The 22,748-nt window shown below is 41.6% G+C and overlaps 4 protein-coding genes across 6 annotated transcripts in view; 2 read left to right on the top strand and 2 right to left on the bottom strand.

Annotated features, from left to right (window-relative positions):
* LOC145447026 (uncharacterized) overlaps positions 1-9,199 on the top strand; it is a 185,021-nt gene extending 175,822 nt beyond the window's left edge. Inside the window, exon 2 of the mRNA XM_080325459.1 lies at positions 9,011-9,199. The gene's annotated coding sequence lies outside the window, so the exon portion shown is untranslated. The remainder of the gene's footprint in view (positions 1-9,010) is intronic.
* The window catches only part of LOC145447014 (alkaline ceramidase 2-like), a 454,308-nt gene that overhangs the window by 367,863 nt on the left and 63,697 nt on the right, over positions 1-22,748 (top strand). The window lies entirely within an intron of this gene.
* LOC145446993 (uncharacterized) overlaps positions 12,604-22,748 on the bottom strand; it is a 40,664-nt gene continuing 30,519 nt past the window's right edge. For 2 of the 3 annotated variants that reach the window (XM_080325413.1, XM_080325412.1), the window contains exons 5-12: positions 22,568-22,672; positions 22,207-22,323; positions 21,223-21,375; positions 14,714-14,797; positions 13,951-14,144; positions 13,708-13,892; positions 12,766-12,820; positions 12,604-12,709 (exon numbers count right to left, since the gene is read on the bottom strand). In XM_080325413.1, the coding sequence (XP_080181539.1) occupies positions 12,643-12,709; positions 12,766-12,820; positions 13,708-13,892; positions 13,951-14,144; positions 14,714-14,797; positions 21,223-21,375; positions 22,207-22,323; positions 22,568-22,672 (960 nt within the window). In that variant the 3' untranslated portion in view covers positions 12,604-12,642. The remainder of the gene's footprint in view (positions 12,710-12,765; positions 12,821-13,707; positions 13,893-13,950; positions 14,145-14,713; positions 14,798-21,222; positions 21,376-22,206; positions 22,324-22,567; positions 22,673-22,748) is intronic. The other variant, XM_080325414.1, reaches the window with a different exon arrangement.
* On the bottom strand, positions 19,894-20,789 carry LOC145447099 (uncharacterized). The gene has a single exon (XM_080325519.1). It carries the CDS (start codon positions 20,587-20,589, stop codon positions 19,921-19,923), a length of 669 nt encoding a protein of 222 aa, XP_080181645.1. The 5' UTR covers positions 20,590-20,789; the 3' UTR covers positions 19,894-19,920.

Genomic DNA, 22,748 nt, shown 5'->3' on the forward strand with positions numbered 1-22,748 from the left:
TTTTGCAATATAGATTAGAATCATAATTATAGCTACACAGTGTTTTTCAAAAATTAAATTAGATTAGCATTACTGAATTGGCGAAGACTTGTAAATTGAATCAAGTTCAGTTCCAATAAAACGAGTGTTCAGTCTCATAAGCGTGAGAATGACAAATGTCTGTACAGCAAGCTTGGGCAGACGCATTTTCAGTGAAACGAGGAATAAGATTTTGATTAAATATAGAGCGTAGAAACATCCGAATTAAATTAGAAGTAGAACTAGAGCAAATCAACACTGTACGGATGAGATTACAATGAGATTACCGGAAGTTCACTCCAATTAGTCTAATTCAGAGGTCTCAAACACGCGGGTCGCGGGCCGCATGCGGCATGTTGGATTTCGAAGTAGTCGGCAATATGGAACTACCAATTTTTTTTTAATTTGAGAACTTAAAATTCGCTCTACTCCAGAAGCTACTCATCAAACTTCACTATTACATCACTTTAGAAAGTTTCGACTCAATGTAAGATTACCTATTACGTGGCATTACTTGTTTATGATGGTTAAACATTAACATGACCCGTTGATGATTCGTACTGAAAATTGTGATTTGGACCTGGGCGCGACCTTTCGTAGAATTAATCGAACTCGGACTAAATGGGTGATAAAATAAAAATGACTCGAGTTGAGTGGCATCAAAAGATACAATCAGAAAAGCAGTTTTGTGACGCGGAGCGCAGTGATTTGGTACAACCACGGACGCAACAAACTATCAAACTGTTATGGAAGATAGTAAAATATCAAAAGGTAGTAGCTTGCGCCTCGTAGCTTATATAGATATCTAAGCAGGTCGGTATGGCAACCATTAGAATTATGTTGACCTCTTGATGTAGGCCTATAGTTGGTTGCATTCTGTGTCATCTTGGGTATCCATGTTATTATCGCCAATTAAATGTGGCGAGTATAAAGTAGTCGGAGTCTACGCTTCACAGCTGTAACACAAATGGATTCTTCGGCGATTGGACATTTCTATACTGATATGGCACAGTAATCATTATATTCAAGTTGTTATTGATCTGTTCAAATATTCGAAGGTGAATCTAATGTTGATTTAATTTGACTTTGGCAATCAAGAGTGTACCCGAGACCCGGGTTAGTCTGTACTACTCCAATGCTCTGATCAGATCAATCTTTGTAAAATTCTAAAATTCTACCTATAATTGCGGCACGTCAAATCTCCGCTGACTGCAAAATTATAACGCTACAGCTTTTACGATGTCCTGAGTCATGACCCCGCATTTGTACTCTCGCATGATGTCTACAACTAATTATTTTTACAAACTATGCCAAATACAGCAACAATTTCATTCAAATATCTAAAAATGTTATTTATTTCGCGCCAGGCGTGATTCACAATAGTAGGGGAGATGTGGTACCGATGGATCACTGGGACCGAAAATACTTGAAAAATTCTCCATGATAATTCCATGATTACACTCCGTGAATTTGTCTACAATTACATGCTGACAGAATCTTTCCTCACATGCAAAAAAATTCGACCTGCGTAAGTTATGGGGTCTGTGACGAATGATTTACGTTTTAGGGGGTGTAAAGTAAATTTGGATCGACATTTGCATTTTTCTCTATCACCTTTCAGACTAACAAACCCGCCATAATTTTTGATGTGAAGTATAGGGCTTGTATCAGGGTATATAATGACACATATTTTTTGAATCATTACCATCCTCGAGTGGACTATTTTCAAGTCAATTACATTATTTACGGGGTGGGGGACCTATGGTACCATAGCCAAATCAAGCAAAATAGATGGACCAACTAATCACTTAACAACAGAAACTCGCCTACGTATATATAGACTGTAAATCGAAGTTATCTGTGGTGTTTTATCGCTATTACGAGGTATTTGAAAGCCCAAATGTCGATTTGCGGGTAATATGTATGCGGCATTAATTTTGGAAGTTTAGGCGTAAATCAAAACATGATTTTAGGCCAACACTTGAGTTGATATAATCTATTTGATTCTTGAAGGTCGCGATGAAACATTCTTCGTTTGCTTGCTGTAGCTTAGCTTATGGTACACAACAAAAAAAGTTAACAAATTTGAGTTTTTGAGCGTATGTGTCATAGGTCCCATGGTCGTGTGCCTTTGGACCGACCGGGTGGGGACCGATGACACGTTCGAGCAACGAATTTTAAACGTCCATAAATATTTTTTGAAAAGGCGGATATTCATGTAAATGTCCGAGATAGGTAGAGCTTGTATCGAAGTGTTGAGACAGCTATTAATAGCATCTGCTATTCTCGGCTGAAGATATGAGGGCAAGAGATCATTTTTCGATTTTTGATCCATCGGTACCACATCTCCCCTAAATCACATTTTTACGATGCCTGTGGAATGTCAGTCTGCAAGGTCCCGTCGAATATGGCCTACTTGGAAATACATTGAATTCCCCTATGATTGATGCTGCGGCCCGCGGCGCCATCAAAAGTAGGAAATTGTCCCGCGAGCACATTTGAGTTTGAGACATCTGGTCTAATTAAACAACTAGAACTATCTGATGGTCCTAGTCTGAGCACGGGTCTGTTATTGATGGCACAATTAACATCGGCCTTGACTAATAGATCGAAGTAAAAAAATAGCGTCTCGATAGTAGTGTATATGATCGGTCAACCGGTGGCAGGGGCTCTTATGGGTGCGGTCGCACGGTGCCGCGAAAACTCGTCCTGAACCGGTGACCCTTTCAGACCCCCCTTCCACCCGACCGGTGCCTTATGAGTATAGGGATCACTCGACCGGTGCCGCGAAAACTCGTCTTGAACCGGTGACCCTTTTCGGTATATGCATCTCTCGACCGGTGTTGAATATGTATCAAGTAAATAGTCATGTGAATGAATCTTTGTTAATGTGTATATCGTGAAAACTCGGGGTCGTGACTCGCCTTTTTTGCTATAGGTGGTGACTCGTACTTTCAGACCCCCCTTGTGGTGGTGACTCGTAATGGGTTCTTATGGGTGCGGCCGTGATTCGTACTTTCGGGTATAGGCTGCGGCGGTGACTCGTATTGAAAACTCGGGGTCGTGACTCGTACTTTCAGGTATAGGCTGCGGCGGTGAATCGTACTTTCGTTGATAGAATGCTAGCGGCATGTCGTACTTTCACCAAAAAGGGTGTGAAATAGTTTGCTAAATCTAGGAATCAGTCGCTTGGTAATTAGTTTACCACGGAGCCGGCGTAGACGGTGATTCGAATACCAACAATAGCCGCGTTCACGTACTAACACTCCAAAAAAGGTGTAAAATATTTCCTACGACCACTCACAAGATAGCACATCAGAATAGCCATCTCTCGTGGTTTGATGTTACAAAGGTAGGAATTACGCACAAGGTAATATTGCCGCAATAAGTTTGTCACAGAGCCGTCGCACAATATCCGCGTTCACAAACTAACACTCCAAAAAGGTGTGAAATATTGGTAAAATCCCGCGATCGCTCACAAGATAATACCTAAGACATAACCATCGCTCGCGACTCGCTGTTACATACATGCCGATCGTTGACAATGTAATATTTTGGTAATTGGTTTGCCACAGAGCCGGCGTAGACGGTGATTCGAATATCAACAATAGCCGCGTTCACAAACCAACACTTCAAAAACGTGTGAAATAGGTTACAAATCCCACGATCGCTCACAAGATAACACCAAAGACATAGCCATTTCTCGCGTCTTGTCATTACATACATCCCAATCGCTACAGTGTAATGTGTCGATGGTTGTTACTATCAAGTAATAAGTAATGAATAACAGTACCAGCGCAGACCGTGATTCGAAAACCAACAATTTGACACTTGCACGCGATCGCTATATGTTTTGACACTTCGTATGTAGTGAAAGGTGAAAGATAGATTTCCAAGTGAAAACTGTATTGGTACTCAGGCAAATGATAGTTTTCCAGACGAAAAGGGTTTGTTACCCAGGAGAAATGATTAGTTACTCTAGGTAAAAGTGTTTTTCCAAGTGAAAATGTATTGTTACACTGGGTAAACGCCGGATCTCCAAAAGAAAATGATATTTTTACTCGGGTAAACGACGACCACCAAGTCAAAATGGTGTGTTGCTCAGGGAAAAAGGTTTGTTAACCAGAGAAAAAATATATTTCCAAGTGAAAATGGTTTCTTACTCTGGGTAAACGTCAGATCTCCAAAGGAAAATAATATGTTTAGTCAGGTAAACGATGGACTGGCAAGTGAAAGTGCTAATTTTACATAGGTAAACGTTGTGGGTTCAGTGTCGTTGGTCTTGTTAAACGTTATCGCTTGACGTTGGTATACTATTACGAGTGTGAAAAGGCTATGCACGTCTTGTGCGGAGTATCGCGACAGTGAACATATTTTTGGTGTGACGAAACAAGATCGTTGTTTACATGTTAATGCATTTCGATTACCGAGTAGTTGTACAACAGAGAGGAGTCTACAGTTAGTTCGTGCTGTATGTCCCGACGAAAACCACAAGACCGCATGTAAATCTATTAGCACAAGTCGATGATGTTGATATAGTGTTACTTGAATTAATTATTACCTATTTACACAACATAAAAATAAAAATTCATGTCGTAGTAAGTAAGTTTCCTGAACCCGTGCTTGATGAAAACGAATGGTGACAAGTATGCGTTTGTGTTTGAGTGAAAAAGAATTATTTAGAGTAGTGACAGTTTGTGGCCAACGAATGCAAATCGATCATGATATTACAATATACGCTTTCGTCAACATAACGACTTGGTGTAGAAATACTTTCACGTTTTTTGAATAACTGGATTCTCGAGACTTGTTACTTGTACGATGTACCGTTGGTGTGCAAACTATAACGACCATTTTGTATGATAGTATGTTTTACTAGTGAGGATAACCATATGATGACTCAGCACTTTTCGATAGCAAAGTAGATTGATCTATGTGAAAGATGTAAGGATCGTGACTAGAAAACATATGTACTCTGTTGTTGGAGTATCTGGTTTATTGTTATGACATTGACAGACCCCTCGGGAAGTGGGTATGCTTTTCTTTCACGAAAGTTTACGCGGCTCCGTTGTAATGAATTTGTGTTAACTAAACTTGGATGGATACCGCAATTGCGCTCGACTTACACATGGTATTCGCATACTGTACGCATACAAACTTTTGTGTAAACAACTCTGATGTTTCTGTTCGTACTATTGTTGTGTGTTGAACTATTTGATTAATAAGATACATGAACAACCATTCAGACAATAAAGGTCTTGAGGTAACGAAACAGTTTGAAAGCGTCACCAATCATTGTACAGGTTCGTAGCATGGGAATAGCGAGTAAAGTTGATTACTTTGTGTGATGTAAATATCTTTCGTACTTTTGTAAGAGTAGTGGGGGTCTCATGAAAAAGTAACTAGTTGACAAAAAAAACAAAATATTGAATGAAGGTTCGTCTGTTGTTTTCATAAGTCAAGAGAGTGAAAATTGTTGTTGTTGTTTTTGTTACACTAAATCGAAATAGTGTGAAAGCGTCACCAATCATTGCGTATGTTCGTAGCATGAGCGAATATATTCGTGTACCATGAATATCTTTCATATACACTTAGTATGAAAGGAGATGCGTGGAATAATAGTTAGTGTCCTACAAAAGTAAAACTTGTTGTGTTTGCTTGTGTACTTTTTATCATTGTTTGTTGTTGAAAGACGGGTGAGTTTACATTTAAATATAGTAAGCAGGACAACTCGAGTAATAAATTTTGCTCGGTTGAAAATCGACTCGTTTGAAAATACCGGTCGATGGAGTAGCAGTATCAATATGAGTGGTATATTATTTTTCGCGAGATGCACCAATCTTCTAAGCATAACTTGTCAAAAATATATCGGGTCATAGAAAAGTAGTCGGTTGTTATGAACTCGAAACAAATGTACTTCGATTATCACGATGATGGAAATTACGACCAACACAGTATTTCGTAAGTGAATGTGTATCGTTTGGTATGTTCAGCAGTCACTAAATGACAAAAATAGCAAACTGATGCAACCCGGTAGTTAAACGATACAGCTACAAGTTGGATGTAATCTTGATTTACAGATGACAGCTTGATGAGTATTGTGATGACATTTACTTTAGCGAATGACAACGGAAAAATTTTCGATTGCATTGTCGGCGTATGTGTTACACAAATAATTCTAGTACACCTAACTATAGGATGCATTTGAAAAACATCGTACAAATTGTTTCGTTGTGATGGTAACGACTTTCGGCGGTTTGGTTTCATGTCGGGAATTATTATTTGGGGGTTCAAAAACAATCAATACTACAAATGAACAACAATGCAAAACACGTTAAGTGGATTACAGCGTAGCAAGTACTTCCTTGATATTACGATTGTTGTGTACCAGATATTTCTAACTGAATTGAATGCATCTAGCAAACATATTCCAATTTACTTTTGTAATGATCAAAGTATGTGAAATGGTGCGAATGGATTAGGTATTAATCAAGCGGCTGTATGTCAATTCACCCAGTGTGATATCTTGACACCGGATAATGTGCGAAAGTGTTTCAATTCTCACTGCTGATTACGATGATAAAGTATTGTACCGGTTATTGTTTAACAAAGGAAATTGTTGTTTCATCTTTAGTCTTGGTTAGTGGAGACAATTACATTGGTAAAATATTTTCTGATATCCGCGATACGCAGGGTGATATGTACCAAGGTGGAATAATTTTCCATTAAAGAACATTTCAGACACGCATAGTTTTACAGCTCAATATGTTAATAACAACGGTACTGAAAAGTTTGTTGCTGTCATAATAACCTTTACCACAACGCCGGGTCTAATTAACGCGAATAATTTAATAATCAAGTCATGATAGACCATTACGAAATCTCATATGTTAAATCGATGTGACAATCCTTATGTTTACATCACGATAATTTTCGATATAACACCTGCGTTCGATTGTAAGAAACTACGATGGTCATACTTTCAAATGTCGTATACTCAAATATATTATGTTAACCTCAAGTCGCCGACACCGAGAAGTAATTACTTTTGTCTTACAAAATATACCGCATAGTAATTTCTTTGTCTTGCGGCATAGTAACGACTTTTACAGTTGAACAAAAAAAAGACGAGTTGGTGGTATATGCCTAAAACCGAACTTGATATGTTTGTGGGTTGTAGTGATTACTTGCGTAGTCTTGTCTACTTTTCGTATGGACACTTTTTTGCTTTGGTTCGGTGAGTTACAAACGGATTGACTTGACAAGGTTTTTGTATTTTACTCTTTTGTTGATGGCAAGATGTTAAAATGTTGAGATGTCATAGTGATAATATTTCTGAAGCTCTCTTTGACAAACGTAAAGACAGGTCGCGAATAGAGTTGTAATGTTTCATTACTTGTTTCGAATCAATGTGCGTATAATCTCTAAATATGACTAAGTTGAAAGTTGTTAGTCATGTTTGTCAATCTATTTCAATTCAGACTATGTCAAAGTCCAAATATTTCATTTTGGATTATCTGGATTTACCTTTAGTACATCTCGCGAGTGGATTCCGACGTCGTACTATAAAACTCTTAATAATACGGATTCTAGGATTTTCAATCAACAATACCTGAATTTTTTGGTAATGCTAGAGTTGGCAAATGATTATAGTTGCGTGTTTTTGTTAAGAGTTTAAATTCATGTTGATAAAGATAATAACTGTATAATGCACATACTTGTGATTCTTGTAGATTTGTAGTTGGTATTGACTCTATAGGTGTGAAACAGCGGCGTGGAATGTGTGAATAATCCGATGCGACTGAAGTTGGAGTCAGTAATATTCAGGTTACGTTCGAATCAACAGATCGCGGTAAATGGATTTCTCAAAGGATTAGAGTTGTACCGGATCAACACATTCAGATACGAATCAACTTGAGCTGTGTAGTAAGTTTCATTTCAAGTTGACAAATTGGCACACTGATTGAATATTTTCATGATTTGTATCACACCAAGTCAACGACTGTTCCGAAGTGTCAAAACATATAGCGATCGCGTGCAAGTGTCAAATTGTTGGTTTTCGAATCACGGTCTGCGCTGGTACTGTTATTCATTACTTATTACTTGATAGTAACAACCATCGACACATTACACTGTAGCGATTGGGATGTATGTAATGACAAGACGCGAGAAATGGCTATGTCTTTGGTGTTATCTTGTGAGCGATCGTGGGATTTGTAACCTATTTCACACGTTTTTGAAGTGTTGGTTTGTGAACGCGGCTATTGTTGATATTCGAATCACCGTCTACGCCGGCTCTGTGGCAAACCAATTACCAAAATATTACATAGTCAACGATCGGCATGTATGTAACAGCGAGTCGCGAGCGATGGTTATGTCTTAGGTATTATCTTGTGAGCGATCGCGGGATTTTACCAATATTTCACACCTTTTTGGAGTGTTAGTTTGTGAACGCGGATATTGTGCGACGGCTCTGTGACAAACTTATTGCGGCAATATTACCTTGTGCGTAATTCCTACCTTTGTAACATCAAACCACGAGAGATGGCTATTCTGATGTGCTATCTTGTGAGTGGTCGTAGGAAATATTTTACATCTTTTTTGGAGTGTTAGTACGTGAACGCGGCTATTGTTGGTATTCGAATCACCGTCTACGCCGGCTCCGTGGTAAACTAATTACCAAGCGACTGATTCCTAGATTTAGCAAACTATTTCACACCCTTTTTGGTGAAAGTACGACATGCCGCTAGCATTCTATCAACGAAAGTACGATTCACCGCCGCAGCCTATACCTGAAAGTACGAGTCACGACCCCGAGTTTTCAATACGAGTCACCGCCGCAGCCTATACCCGAAAGTACGAATCACGGCCGCACCCATAAGAACCCATTACGAGTCACCACCACAAGGGGGGTCTGAAAGTACGAGTCACCACCTATAGCAAAAAAGGCGAGTCACGACCCCGAGTTTTCACGATATACACATTAACAAAGATTCATTCACATGACTATTTACTTGATACATATTCAACACCGGTCGAGAGATGCATATACCGAAAAGGGTCACCGGTTCAAGACGAGTTTTCGCGGCACCGGTCGAGTGATCCCTATACTCATAAGGCACCGGTCGGGTGGAAGGGGGGTCTGAAAGGGTCACCGGTTCAGGACGAGTTTTCGCGGCACCGTGCGACCGCACCCATAAGAGCCCCTGCCACCGGTTGACCGATCATATACACTACTCTCGATCGACTCAAAAGGTGGCCGCGATCGCTGACCGCGTCTGTATTAAGCCATTGCGGTTATTTCCCAGTAATTGCTCTTGTTGATAATCACCGATGTGTAGAAATAGTATGGACCTTCATAAACCGATTATGACCCTTTTCCAAAACACGGGCGAAAGCGAGAATGACGCTTATATGCATTACTGTTTTTCACCAGAGTGAGTCAGTGGCTCGAGCTCCTTCGTTTAAGCCGCTACTGAATGAACAATTGAACGTATACAGTAGGCTCGTACTAATAAAGTTACAGATACCATTCATGAATACCAATCAGTTCGATGGAAACAGGAGATTCATGAGCGCGTGTTCATGATCGCAATGTGAGTCAAAACAATGCAACTATGAAATCATATCGTTACTCATACCAGTGATGAGCGGATAGTGCTTTCCGAGACTCCGAATCCCTCCGACAACTTTAGTGTCTGAGGAAAACTCCCTCCGACTCCGAAGAGCCCAATCCCAGACTCCGAGATACTCCGACGAATCTCGTCAAGTATCCGAAACAGTGGCAAGCATGGTACACTTGGTAATGTGTTTTACTAAATAATGTGATAATATGGTTGGCCTCATAGTATTGTCTACTATCCAGACCCCAATTGCAGTGCAGATGGCTGATTTTTATGCACTTGGCAATCATTTTTGCATGTTACCTGTCATATTACAACTTCACAAGGTATCAACTGTCCGTGCTTTGGTTTGTAATCATATTCAATAGTGTATTCTGGTCAGAGCTATCCAAAGATATCGGAGACAAAAGTTACAATACTCCGAAATTATCCGAAAAAATATCTGTAGTTAACCCCGACTTCGCTCCGACTGTCACAAAATCGGCAAAACTCCGCTCCGAAGCTCATCACTGACTCATACCCACCGCATCAAAGCAGACCTGGGTGGCGAGATAGCGCAGTGGTATCATCTGTGGCTGCAACACCAATGGGATATGGTTTCGAGTCCGACCGAGGTCGACTTCAGAATTCCTATACCTAAGTGTCGAAGGTTTATCTAGGCTCCTCCTCGCCACCCCATACGCGTAAGCGGTGGGCCGTGTTATAAGACGGCAGTTACGGAATATAAAATGAAGCGTAAAATTACCACAGTATTCGACAAACACCACGAATACCCCAGAAACCAACATCTTGGACTCGGAGAACTCGAAAACTTTCAACTATCCCAAATTAGGTTTGAATTAGAAATATACCTGCACAGTTTTTTCCAATTTATATTAGAATTAGAATTAGTGAATTCGCGAAAAGTTGTAAATTCAACCATGTTCAGTTCTCAACAAATTATGATTCATTCTCAGAAGCATGAGAATAACGAATGTCTGTTTCGCACGATGCAGTTCTGTAAAATTTACAGGGAAACCAGAAATTATAATAGCATTAGAGTAAAGAAAAAAATTCACAAATTAAATTGGAATTGGATTACAATCGATGCGATATAATTAGTCTAATTATCCATTTGTTCGAGTATGCACTGGAGTTTGTTAGCGAAAGCAACAATCTCTATCGGCAAATTACCGAAATATGATGTGGTACAAGAGTTTTATTTATTTTAATGACAACTAAATATTCTAGCGCTCAAATTCACGATGTAAAACATATTACTGAAAACTTGATGCTTCTAGTTTAAATACAGCAATGTGAGGATATGATCGACATGGCTGAGGAAATAAGGGACAATGCATTGCAATTGGCTCAGACGAGATATTACGTTAAAGCAGAGGTCTAAAACTCAAATGTGCTCGCGGGCTAATGTCCTACTTTTTAATGGCGCCGCGGGCCACGGCACCAATACTAGAGGAATTCAATGTGTTTCAAAGTAGGCCTTATTTCCGGGTTTCGGGCATAGGCCTACTCCTGATAGGCTATCTTGATCATGTCATTACCCAAGTCAAATAGAATCAGCGTTTGATTTTGCTTTCGAATGTTGGAACAGATCATGCAATAGCAACCTGAACATAATGAATACTGTGCCATAGCAATAGAAATGTGCAATCGCCGAAGAATCCATTGATGCTACAGCTGTGAAGCGTAGACTACGACTATAGTTAATACTCGCCACATTTAATTGGCGATAATAACATATATAAAGATACCTATGATGACACAGGATGTAACCAACTATACATCAAAGGGGCAACATAATGTCCATGGCGGTTGCCATACCTACCTGCTTAGATATCTAAGTAAGCTACGCAACGCAAGCTACGACCTTTTGATATTTTACTATTTCTCATACCAGTTTGATAGTTTGTTCATAGTGTCCTCTATGGTGTGGACATAAGCAAATCTCACGGGTCAGTGAAGTTGGTCTACGTCACACGGTTTACGTCACGTGGTCGAAAATTACCGTCAAATTGCCTTTGACCAAATAAAAAGTGTGACGGATACCAATTTCACTGAGATGTGAGATTTGCTTGTGTCCTCCACTCCGCCCCATATAGGACACCGTGGTTTGTTGCATGCGTGGTTGTACCAAGTAACGGAATTCCGAGTCACAAAAGTCCTTCTCTGATTGTAATGTTTGACGTGACGAGTACGAGTCCGAGTAATTCTACAGAAGGTTGCGCCCAAGTCCAAGTCACAATTTTCAGTCACGAATCATCAACGGGTCATGTTTTACCATCATAAAAAAGTAGTGACACGTAATAGTCGATCTTCCGCAGCGTGGTAACTTTTGAAAGTGACGTATTAGTGAAGTTTGATGAGTAGTTTCAGGCTTCTGAAGTAATTTCAGAGCGAATATCAAGTTCCCAAATTAAAAAAAATGGTAGTGTCGAATACTTCGAAATCCAAAATGCCATCGCGGGCCGCGTGTTTGAAACCTCTGCATTGAAGTCTGTCTGCATGAAACCGACAAGGGAATGCAACCAGGGAATTTATCTAGCGCAGAATATTGAAACAACCCCAGACCTGAGTCAGTTACGAAGACAAGATACAAAAACGTAGGCTAACCTGGTTATGTCATGAGCCATATATATTCTCTGTAAAACCTAGCCCTTTCACTCTATTTTGTGCATTGTCACTTATCAAACCTAGCAAAATAATCCTCGACTCAAGCTCGAAATCTATAGATCTAGAAATGAACTGAATCAAAACATCAACTCAGCAAATAGAATACGATATATATGACGATCGGCGACGATATCAGCGTTTCTGCTTACAATAATTGTATGAAACGCGCTGAAAAAGTTACTTCATTCTGTGACCGAGAGTAAATATATCGCTTCAAATCGTAAAGTTATCACGTATCAGGTTGACACCAGTTTCTAACGGGAGTTTTGACTTCAGACATTCAAAACCGCCATTTTCATCATTTCAATATCCGTTACTCAATTTTATTTATTCATGATGACTTCTGGCGTGAATAATAGGACATATGCTGATTCTTGTAGCTCCTTCGTTTTTCCTCCCTAGCAGAAAAAGACGTTAGGTCAGTCTAATAGGAATATTGATACAATCTACTCACTTGTGATAAAATTTGTCGTCAAGTCTAGACCATGCATCCTTGACTCTTCTGTGATCTGAAAGGACAATATACTTTACCGGATACAAAATATTACTACTCTACAAGCTTCGATTGTGCTCCGGCGCTTAAAGGAATGCGTATGAACAACAGAGACCGGGATTGCAACGAGTACCAAGAACCGACCGGAATTGATTTCATGTTAGTAGTCTCCAAGTGGGGTTTATTCAAATATAAATTTCATGTTTTTGTGACAGATTCATAAATTCATAAACGTTTGTGACTCGAAAATGTATATTCGCTAAAGGCGAGATTTGGTATTACGAAAAATCTTCATTTTCAGTGGAATCCCAAAGAAATGGTGCGTATTAGATAACCTTGACGTCTACTCTATGCCAATCTTCTTTCTAAATGGGTACCAGGCGGATTGGGCTTGTGACACGAAACCATAATCAGAAGAGTGGCATTAATCCCATCAATCTTGAAATTCGTAATATCAGCATCGTGCATATAGATGAAACGTCCTAGCAGCATTCTTAATCCAGGATGGTCAAAGGTGCAACTAAGTGTTTGGATTGATATTCTTCAGTTAAAGGATCTTAACTTTTGAATTAAATCGGTCAAGAATTTCAATATTTCGAGTAAGGGTTAGCCCGCGAAAGGTTACGAAATGTGCGATGCTAATGACAGAAGTCAGGGCACCCGGGTTAATAACATATAACAGTTGACACTCATATAAGTTATATCTGACGTCACCCCAGTCACGGGATCGTTCACGGGGCAGTTTATGGGTTTAATAGGGTGTATCTTCACTTCTCGTCTAAAATTGTAACAAGATTAGACCTCAATCTTTATCATATCATGGATTCATGATACGATATTCAGGAAGATAGATTTCTAAAACAGTAGCAGTCCTAATTTCGATGAATGCTAGCAATTACGCACCGGATGTACGTAAATATTCCGATTCAGTAGCGCGCTCATCAGAAGTATTGCGAGCGCCTCGTAATCCCGTCGCTTGTGGCTTGTGAGAAAAAGACCAGCGTATCAACGTAACCTTCTTGATATCAGGAGAGGTATTGATGAGGGTCTCAAGCTCGGCGGCTGACTCACTATTCTTCACTATGCATCTGATATTCTCGATCTGCTATGGTAAATGTTTATGAAATTATGCCATTGACGCCATACATTTCAATCAATGCCTTCGTCCGCTGACAAGCTTCGAGCATCTCTCTGAAGTCATCCTCATCCTCAATATAAAACATGGAATGGATATTAAGACGAAAACCAAAACTGGCGATATCATTCCCATGTTTCAAGATTCTGTCATATTCTTCGGTGGATGTTACTTGACCATTGACAGCAATATCCACAAGATCAATCTGAACGGACAACACAAGAACATTTAAACATTGCATATGATACAGGGTTGTAATGACTCGAGTCACGATTTTCCGATGACTCGACTTGACTCGAGTCATTTTCCCAAAATGCGGCAATGACTCGACTCGAGTCGAGTCAACAAGTGTATTGATTAGACTTGGATTTGGACGGCCAAGACCGACATTTCATTGTAATTTCGAAGAATAGTAAAGTAACCACACTATTGGAATTTCATCCAGTGGTACTGGTACTTGAACATGCGACCAGAAACTGCTAAAAGTGAGGAAAATTAGTATATTATTAATGCAAACCATTCGATAACAACAATGACAGTAATAAAACTGAGCAGTCAACACAATGACTTGAGCTCGGACTCGAGCCATAATACCATGATTCGGACTCGACCGTTTGTTCACTAACTTGGACTCGGACTTGACTTGGTGGTGAATTGAAAATGACTCGACATGAATCGAGTCAAAACTATAAAAGTGACATTGACTTGTGACTCGTAACCTTGTGACTTGGTTACTACCCTGATATGATAAGACAATCAACGAAGGAATCTGACCTGGTATTTCTTAACGGACGTCTCCACCAACAGCCAGTCAATGTTTTTATCTCTTGTACAATCCAGCAGCAATATCTTGCCGACCTGAAAGAAACATCAATCTCATGAAACATTTATAATATGGAAATATATACCTCTATTTCGTGCTTAGATTTATAAGTATTGGCTAACTCACATTTTCGTGGGCGCATTTGTATACTGAAATGTAGGCTATAAATGAATTTGTACAGAGAATTATATCGGTTAATAGAAGCGATAGATTCATTAATTTTGTCATACAAGTTAAAATCCATTACGGACCAGTCGCCACTTGTCGCACGCATTGTCAGTATTTACAGTGAACTTATAAAGCAGCAGACAAAAAAACAGCAGACCGTAGACTACAAACTATGCATCAGAAATGGTTCATTTTGAAACGTATATCCCGGTTTTTAGAACATGTCACTATGTTCGAGTCATAAGTCATGTCCAGTCATTATCAATTTTGACTCAAACCAAGTCAAGTCATCCAATTATTTTAAGGTGACTCGAGTCAAGTCAAGTCCAATTTTGGAAGTACCGGGCTTTGTAATACGAAATGATTCAAGTATAAAAGGGTTCTTCAAGTTTGGGTCGCGAACGGTATAATTTTGGGTCGCGACGTCATCAGAGCGATCTACGTATGGAATATTTGTTGATTTCGTATGGCTGATTTAAACATATTCTAGGTCATTGTGTTGGGTATAGGCTATACTATAGCCAATAACCCGAGACATGTAGCTATATAGCTTTATCATTAGAGTGTGTGTCAAACTTTGCATTACACAAATTGGTTTCAACTCATGACAGATTTATCCAACAATGGTTTCCCTGGAAAACGCCGCCGGAGACTGTTGCGATGCCTTAGTGTGTAGAGTAGGGTGTAGTGTAGCCTACAACCAGCGGTAATAGGGTCGATAAGCAGGTTTCTCTAAGGTTTGGTTTGGGTGACCGCTAAGTAGTTTTAAGAGACCGCAAGTTGTTTGTTTATTTCATACAAAACGGTGGTGCTTATCGCCTGTTAAGGTCATGTGCTCCACGACAATGATTTGGTGATGTTTAGTATCGTTGCCTTCGTAATCTTCCGAACGACTTCCACACTAGCGCGCTTCCAACATCATTCGCTCTCGTTTTGCGTGCGCCCGAAACTTTTATCTTTGCTGCCGACTTTCTTGGCTCGGCTCACGATCAATCTGGACTTTTCGAAACGCTGCTGCGGCAGTGGGGCTAGAAGTTGGACAGGACCCACTTCCATTGGTGTCGAGACTGCAGTGCTTAACCAACTGGGCCACTTGCTTCCCCGAGAGACCGCAAGTGTTTCATTTAAATACCAAAAATAGCCCTATTTTCTTGATGGAATTTTTTATTACACTACTAGCAGTGCACAACCACAGAACAAATTTTTCAAGTTCTATATCATGCAACAAAACAGATTCGCAATCCCGTTCCCATCCGCCAGATTCAATTTGTTCGTTGCTTTCAGTTTCCAACGCCTTCAATGCTCGCACTGTCACTGTTCGTCGTTAGTTTATTTTTTTTGCCTCTTCTCAGCTATCTTTGGTGCATTCTCGTCAGAGAGCTGGCGCATCCTCGTCAGAGAGCTGGTGCGGACCGTTCATAGAAATGTTAATTAGAGTATTCAGGGCGATATCTAGTAGCTTATTTCGTTGCTTGCTTTTAACACGAAAATCCTCGGTCTGGCCCGGCGGTTGCTAGATGAATTGACAGTGCAATGCAGCAAATTCGATGCAGCTCTGAAAGCATTTGCTGGAATACGTTGTCTCAAGCAATTTTGGTGCAGACATCACCGGGATCTTTACAGAACTCAAATTGTGGCAATATCATTCTATCTTTCAACGTTTGATATTCATTTAGTACTTTCAAGGCTTGTTGAGCAGGAACAATGTCGAATCTTCTGATGAGCAACGAGAGATTGAAGCGAGAGCTCCGTTTATTGCGAGCGAAAAGAGTAACTGACGCGTTTACGCGTCAACATGCATGCATTGGAAAGGGATGCGGAAGCATTCACAAATTGCTAATCAAATAATCAACACGATCGACGAACGCGCCTTGTAGAGCCGCTACACCATCCCCCTCCAGCGACGGGAATCCTCAGCAACCGTAGCGAGATGGAGGATGCCTGTTGCGTTTCGATCTTCTTGCATTTTGAAAATCGCGCGGGTGCTCGATCTCACTTGCTTGCCGAGGCGGTCTGCCCCGTCTTGCAGGTTGTGCTACTTCCACTGGTTCGTTTAAGTCGATATACGCCGGCTTTAGACGATCGACAGACACCACTTCTGCTCTGCCGCCCATGGATAGCGTAAATGATTTCGCCGATTTCTTCAGGACCTTGTACGGTCCGTCGTAAGGTTTGGTCAACGGTGGTCGGTGTGCATCCTTTCGAATGAAGACGTATGTGCATTCTTTCAGACTTGGCGGAACTGCGGTTTTGACCGTGCCGTGTCGCGACATAGGACGTGGAAGGAGGTTGCGAATCTTCTCCTGTAACGTTGGCAAGTCCCGATGTGCGCTCTCTCCTGAAAAAGAAACAAAATCGCCCGGAACCGTCAATGGAGCACCGTACACAAGTTCGGCCGAAGAGGCGTCCAAATCCTCTTTGGGTGTTGTGCGGATGCCCAAAAGAACCCATGGTAGCTCATCCAGCCAGTTTGGACCGGTGAGTCTCGCCATAAGGGAACTTTTCAAATGTCTATGGAAGCGTTCCACGAGGCCATTGGCTTGTGGGTGAAAACTGGTCGTTCTGTGTAGGAGAACGCCTAATAGCTGATTGAGTTGTGCCCACAAATGCGAAGTAAATTGCGGTCCCCGATCGGAAGAAATGTGTGCTGGAATACCAAAGCGTGCCACCCAGTTGGCGATGAAGGCCCTAGCGCACGTTAATGTTGTCGAGTCCTCCATTGGTATCGCCTCCGGCCAGCGGGTGAAACGATCTACCACTGTCAGCAGGTACGTTTTACCTTGTGACATTGGCAATGGTCCCACGATGTCAATGTTTACCGATTGAAAACGAGAAGTTGTGGGTGGATAATTCGCTAGCGGCGCCCGAACGTGCGTGTGTACTTTAGCCCGTTGACACTGAACACATTGTTTTGCCCATATTCCGACCTCTTTCTTCAACCCATGCCATACAAATTTTGATGCCACCAGTTTTCGGGTTGTTCGAATCGAAGGATGCGAGAGTCCGTGTCCCACTTCAAAAACTTTCCTTCGCCAAGATCGCGGGACTACCGGACGTGGCGTGCCTCTGGAAGTGTCGCAAAGTAAAGTAAGGCCGGCCGTTCCAAGCGGAACGTTTTCGATACATAGATTTGATATTGCCGTGCGATATGCTTGTACCTCCGGGTCAAGCTGTGCTTTCGCCATTGCCTCATAATCAAAGTCGAGTAATGGGCTCTGAACGTTAGAAATTGCAATTCGTGAAAGAGCGTCAGCTACGCGATTGTTTTTCCCATGAATGTGCTGAATATTTGTGGTATACTCGGAGATTGCCGACAGGTGACGTTGCTGACGCGCCGACCAAGGCTCTGATATCTTAGCAAATGCGAACGTCAGTGGCTTGTGGTCGGTAAAGGCTGTAAAGTTGCGGCCCTCAAGAAAATACCGGAAATGGCGAATGGCAAGGTGCAGAGCCAACAATTCCCGATCAAACGTACTGTACTTGAGCTCCGGTGGTCGGAGGTGCTTACTGAAAAACGCTAATGGCCTCCAGCGTTGGTTTATGAATTGCTCCAAGACTGCGCCAACGGCGTATTGCGAGGCATCGACCGTCAAAGCAGTCTTTGCCTCTGGTAAAGGATGATGGAGAAGTGTGGAGCTGGCTAGAGCTTCCTTTGCTTTTACCATTGCAGTATCCATCTCTGTTGTCCAAAGTAGCGTTTTTGGATTTCCAGAAAGAGCGCCATACAGTGGCATCATGATTTTCGCTGCCCCAGGTATGAACCGATGATAAAAGTTGATCATCCCCGTAAATTCCTGAAGGCCTTTTACCGTTGTGGGCCGGGGGAATTTCAAAATTGCGTCTACCTTTCCGGGCAGTGGTTTCGCACCGTGCTTATCGACCCGGTGGCCGAGGAAATCTATGGCGGGTTTGCCGAACTGGCATTTAGCGATGTTAATGACAAGTCCATGTTTGGATAGCCTTCCAAAGAGCTCTTGAAGATGTCGTTTGTGTTGTGCGAGTGATTCGCTCGCTACCAAGATATCGTCGAGGTAGACAAAGACAAAATCGAGTGACTGGCAAACCATGTCCATCATTCGCTGAAATGTCTGCGCTGCGTTCTTAAGCCCGAATGGCATGCGTAGGAATTCGAACAAACCGAATGGTGTGGTGATGGCTGTTTTCGGAATGTCATCAGGTGCTACGGGAACCTGATGGTAGCCCCGCACCAAATCGATTTTAGAAAATATATTTGATCCCGCGAGGCGCGCGGTGAAGTCTTGAAGATGTGGAATGGGATAACGGTCTGGTTGCGTGGCGGTATTAAGACGCCTGTAATCTCCACAAGGACGCCAGCCTCCGGAACCTTTGGGCACCATGTGCAAAGGGGAGGACCATTGGCTCGAAGAACGGCGGATGATTCCCAGCTCCAACATCTTATTGAACTCGGTCTGTGCGATGGCGAGCTTATCAGGGGCCAATCGCCTTGCACGTGAATGAATAGGCTGTCCTGTTGTTGAGATGAGATGCTTCACGTTGTGCTTGGGTTGTACATGCGTAAAATGCGGGGTAATAATCTCGGGAAATTCAGCCAAGATTTGCGCGTAGCAAGACCGGCTCGTACTGACAGAATTAAGACCAAGCGAAACGTGTTCACTAGTACGAAGAGGAACGCTGGTCAGGGAATGCAAATGAATCAGGCGACGGTGTTTGACATCAACCAGCAAATCTTGCGCCCGAAGAAAATCTGCTCCGACCAAGGGCTGAGAAACGTCAGCCAAAGTGAATTCCCAACCATATTTTCCGGACGGAAAAACCAAAGAAAGACGCTTGGTCCCGTACGTACGTATGATGCTTCCGTTTGCAGCCGTAAGCAGCGGACCAGAGGTTTTGTGTCTCCGTTCGAGCCTGGTGGGTGGGAATACGCTTACTTCCGCCCCGGTGTCGACAAGAAAAAGGAAGTTAGACCTCAGGTCTCGCAGGTAAAATAATTTTTTGCCGGTTGCCCCGTTTACTGCGGACAACCGGCTTTGTCGTTTTCCTGTTGCCAAGCACAGGGAGGGCAGCATTGCCGTGCTTTCTTACCAAATCGTCGATGGTAGAAGCAGAAGTTTGAAACCGGCTCAAATGTATAAGGGAGGGCCGGTTTTGTCTTAGCCAATTTACTTATACTGTAATTGTCGGTTCTCGATAGCCACATTTGATCTGCCTGCCGAGCCAAATCTCGGGGGTTATCTACATCCTCTTTTGCCAGCACTATCCGTATGTTTTCCGGCATTTGCTGCAAGAATAAGTATTTGAAAAGGAAGCAGGGGTGATGATCTCCTAACAGCGCGAGCATTTCGTCCATCATCTCTGTCGGTTTTCTGTCGCCGAGAGGTGACAAATTCAACAGACGTGCCGCTCGCTCTGGTGGAGACAAAGCAAATGACTGTAATAACCTGCTTTTGATTGCGTTGTACTTCTCTGCCTGTGGAGGATTGTCCAATAGTTCTATCAGCCGTTTTGCCGTGGCCTGATCTAAAGCTGAAACTACGTAATGGAATTTGGTTTCATCCGCAGTAACTCCTTTCAAGGCGAATTGTGCTTCCGCCTGTCGAAACCAAACTCGTGGTTCCTCTGCCCAAAAGGTAGGGAGCTTAACAGCTACCGCATTCTGATTGCCTGCTTGCTGATCCATGCTCGTAGTACAGGAATACGTTCCTGTGCGTCGGGGTCACCAATGAAGCGAGAGCTCCGTTTATTGCGAGCGAAAAGAGTAACTGACGCGTTTACGCGTCAACATGCATGCATTGGAAAGGGATGCGGAAGCATTCACAAATTGCTAATCAAATAATCAACACGATCGACGAACGCGCCTTGTAGAGCCGCTACAAGATTATCATTCCCGCAAAGCTGGCGCTGAGGGGTATCAACAGGAATCTCATTAGCATGAAAGATTCTAAAAGCAGAGAATGGCCTACCTCAGGCTCAGGGAAATGTTCTACAAGATTTCAGAGCAGTGACCGACAGCATGTTTCTGCGGTGAATTGCAGCAGTTTAAAACCATTTTCAAGAAGTGTATTTTGAGATCTTAGTAATTTTTTGAAATCTTCTTCCAGTCAAGTTTTAGGCTGTTTAAAACCTGATCTGAATTGGCAATGCTCATAATCTAAACGCCATTGGTTTAAATATTCATTCAGATCCGAGTAACGACTACAGAGTTAATTATGATTGAAAACGGGCGCTGTGTCACTCAGACATACATAATTAAAGCCCAAAACTCTGATTTAGGATTTTATTTAAAACGTTACCCTTTGTTACAAAAACTGACCTTTTCTAACTTCGATTTTGCTATGTCCCGCAAATCATACTGCTTCACATATAACTGTTGATCAGGTATGTGGAAACGCTCAGGCTTGAAAAGCATCCAACAATAACCAAGTATTGCGAGCGAAGTGCATTCTTCGAATACAAGCGTCGATTCCTGCGAAAGGTACACGCAGTTTGGTCAGGTCACACTCAAGCGAGGTATACACGATCAAACTTATGGAGTCAGATTACGGAAGAATTATATCACATAACCATTCGCTTTGTGTTACAACGCTGCAGTGAAAAACCGAGGACCGCCAGGTACAATTAACAGCAAAATCGTTTCTGCACCGTGGCTCAACGAGTGGACGTAGCCTACTACACGTGATATTAGGCAATGATTTATGAGATCTCATTTTAGCGAAAGTTCCCTCATTGGAAAACGATCAAATCCTCAATCGTCAACAGCACATATTAAACGGAGATACTAATATGGCATGCTTGAAGAGTTGACGAGACGAAAATGCACTTATTTATGTTCTAACATAGGGATTTCTTACTTGAGAATGCCTAACACCGGTTAAATTATTTATTTACCCGTTTTCTAGTCCGATATTGCCAAATTTGTGATTTGTAAAGAGAGCCCTCGTTTCTGGATCTCAAAATATGGTAAGCGTATTTTAACATATCTTGGCCATATATACTTCTACTCATATTTAAGTGGAAATTTACAACGGTACTTCTGCTTCTACTTGAGTAGCAATGCTGATTACTTTGATCACCTCTGTTCATATCATAGCTATTATAGTGCTTTTCAACTTCTAGTATAGTATATATTTTACCGAGAAATGACCTGATAAAGTTACATATTTAAAAAAAATGAACGTATGTATACTTGTATAGTGAAGCATAAAATCAACCGAATCAAAACAAGGAGCGGTGCTGGAAAAAGTATGAAAAATTGGTTTCGACCTCAGTAAATGTATAAATTTTCTCAATACCAAACCTTGATGTCGAAATGATCTACAGCACTGCCGGACGTGTCGCTCAATGGCAATATCTTTATCAGATCTCCCTCGTTCGTCAATGTCATTCTGTGACCTCTTGCAGTCAAACTGACGCTCTGAATATGATTCCAATTAGAAGCTGAAGATAGTGCACGTTGTCGATTGGTATTATATACCAGATGAAGGGAATCAATTACACCATGATGACATAAATCCAAACACCAATCGCCAACATCGACAGCAGGAATAGAATATTTATATTTATATGGACATAATTCATCAGTGAAGCATCAAGCGGTTCTATTTTTCTTTTATGAAAATTGTTACATTTCTAACAATACATCACGGAATACAGCTTACTTTCCAATCCAAATTTCCTGATAGCGATTCAATCCGAGGATGCCCGAGAAGAGACTGCAGCGCATTTGCCGAGTGATTACTGTCCAGCAAATTCACATGATCAACCTGAATGGACAGAAATTGTAATGCGAAACGCAATGCAAGCAACCCATGCCTACCGCCTGTCTTAAATCAGTTGGTA

This window comes from Botryllus schlosseri, chromosome 9, assembly GCF_051294905.1.
Source record: "Botryllus schlosseri isolate E-star chromosome 9, Bs_hap1, whole genome shotgun sequence".
NCBI classification, from domain to species: domain Eukaryota; kingdom Metazoa; phylum Chordata; class Ascidiacea; order Stolidobranchia; family Styelidae; genus Botryllus; species Botryllus schlosseri.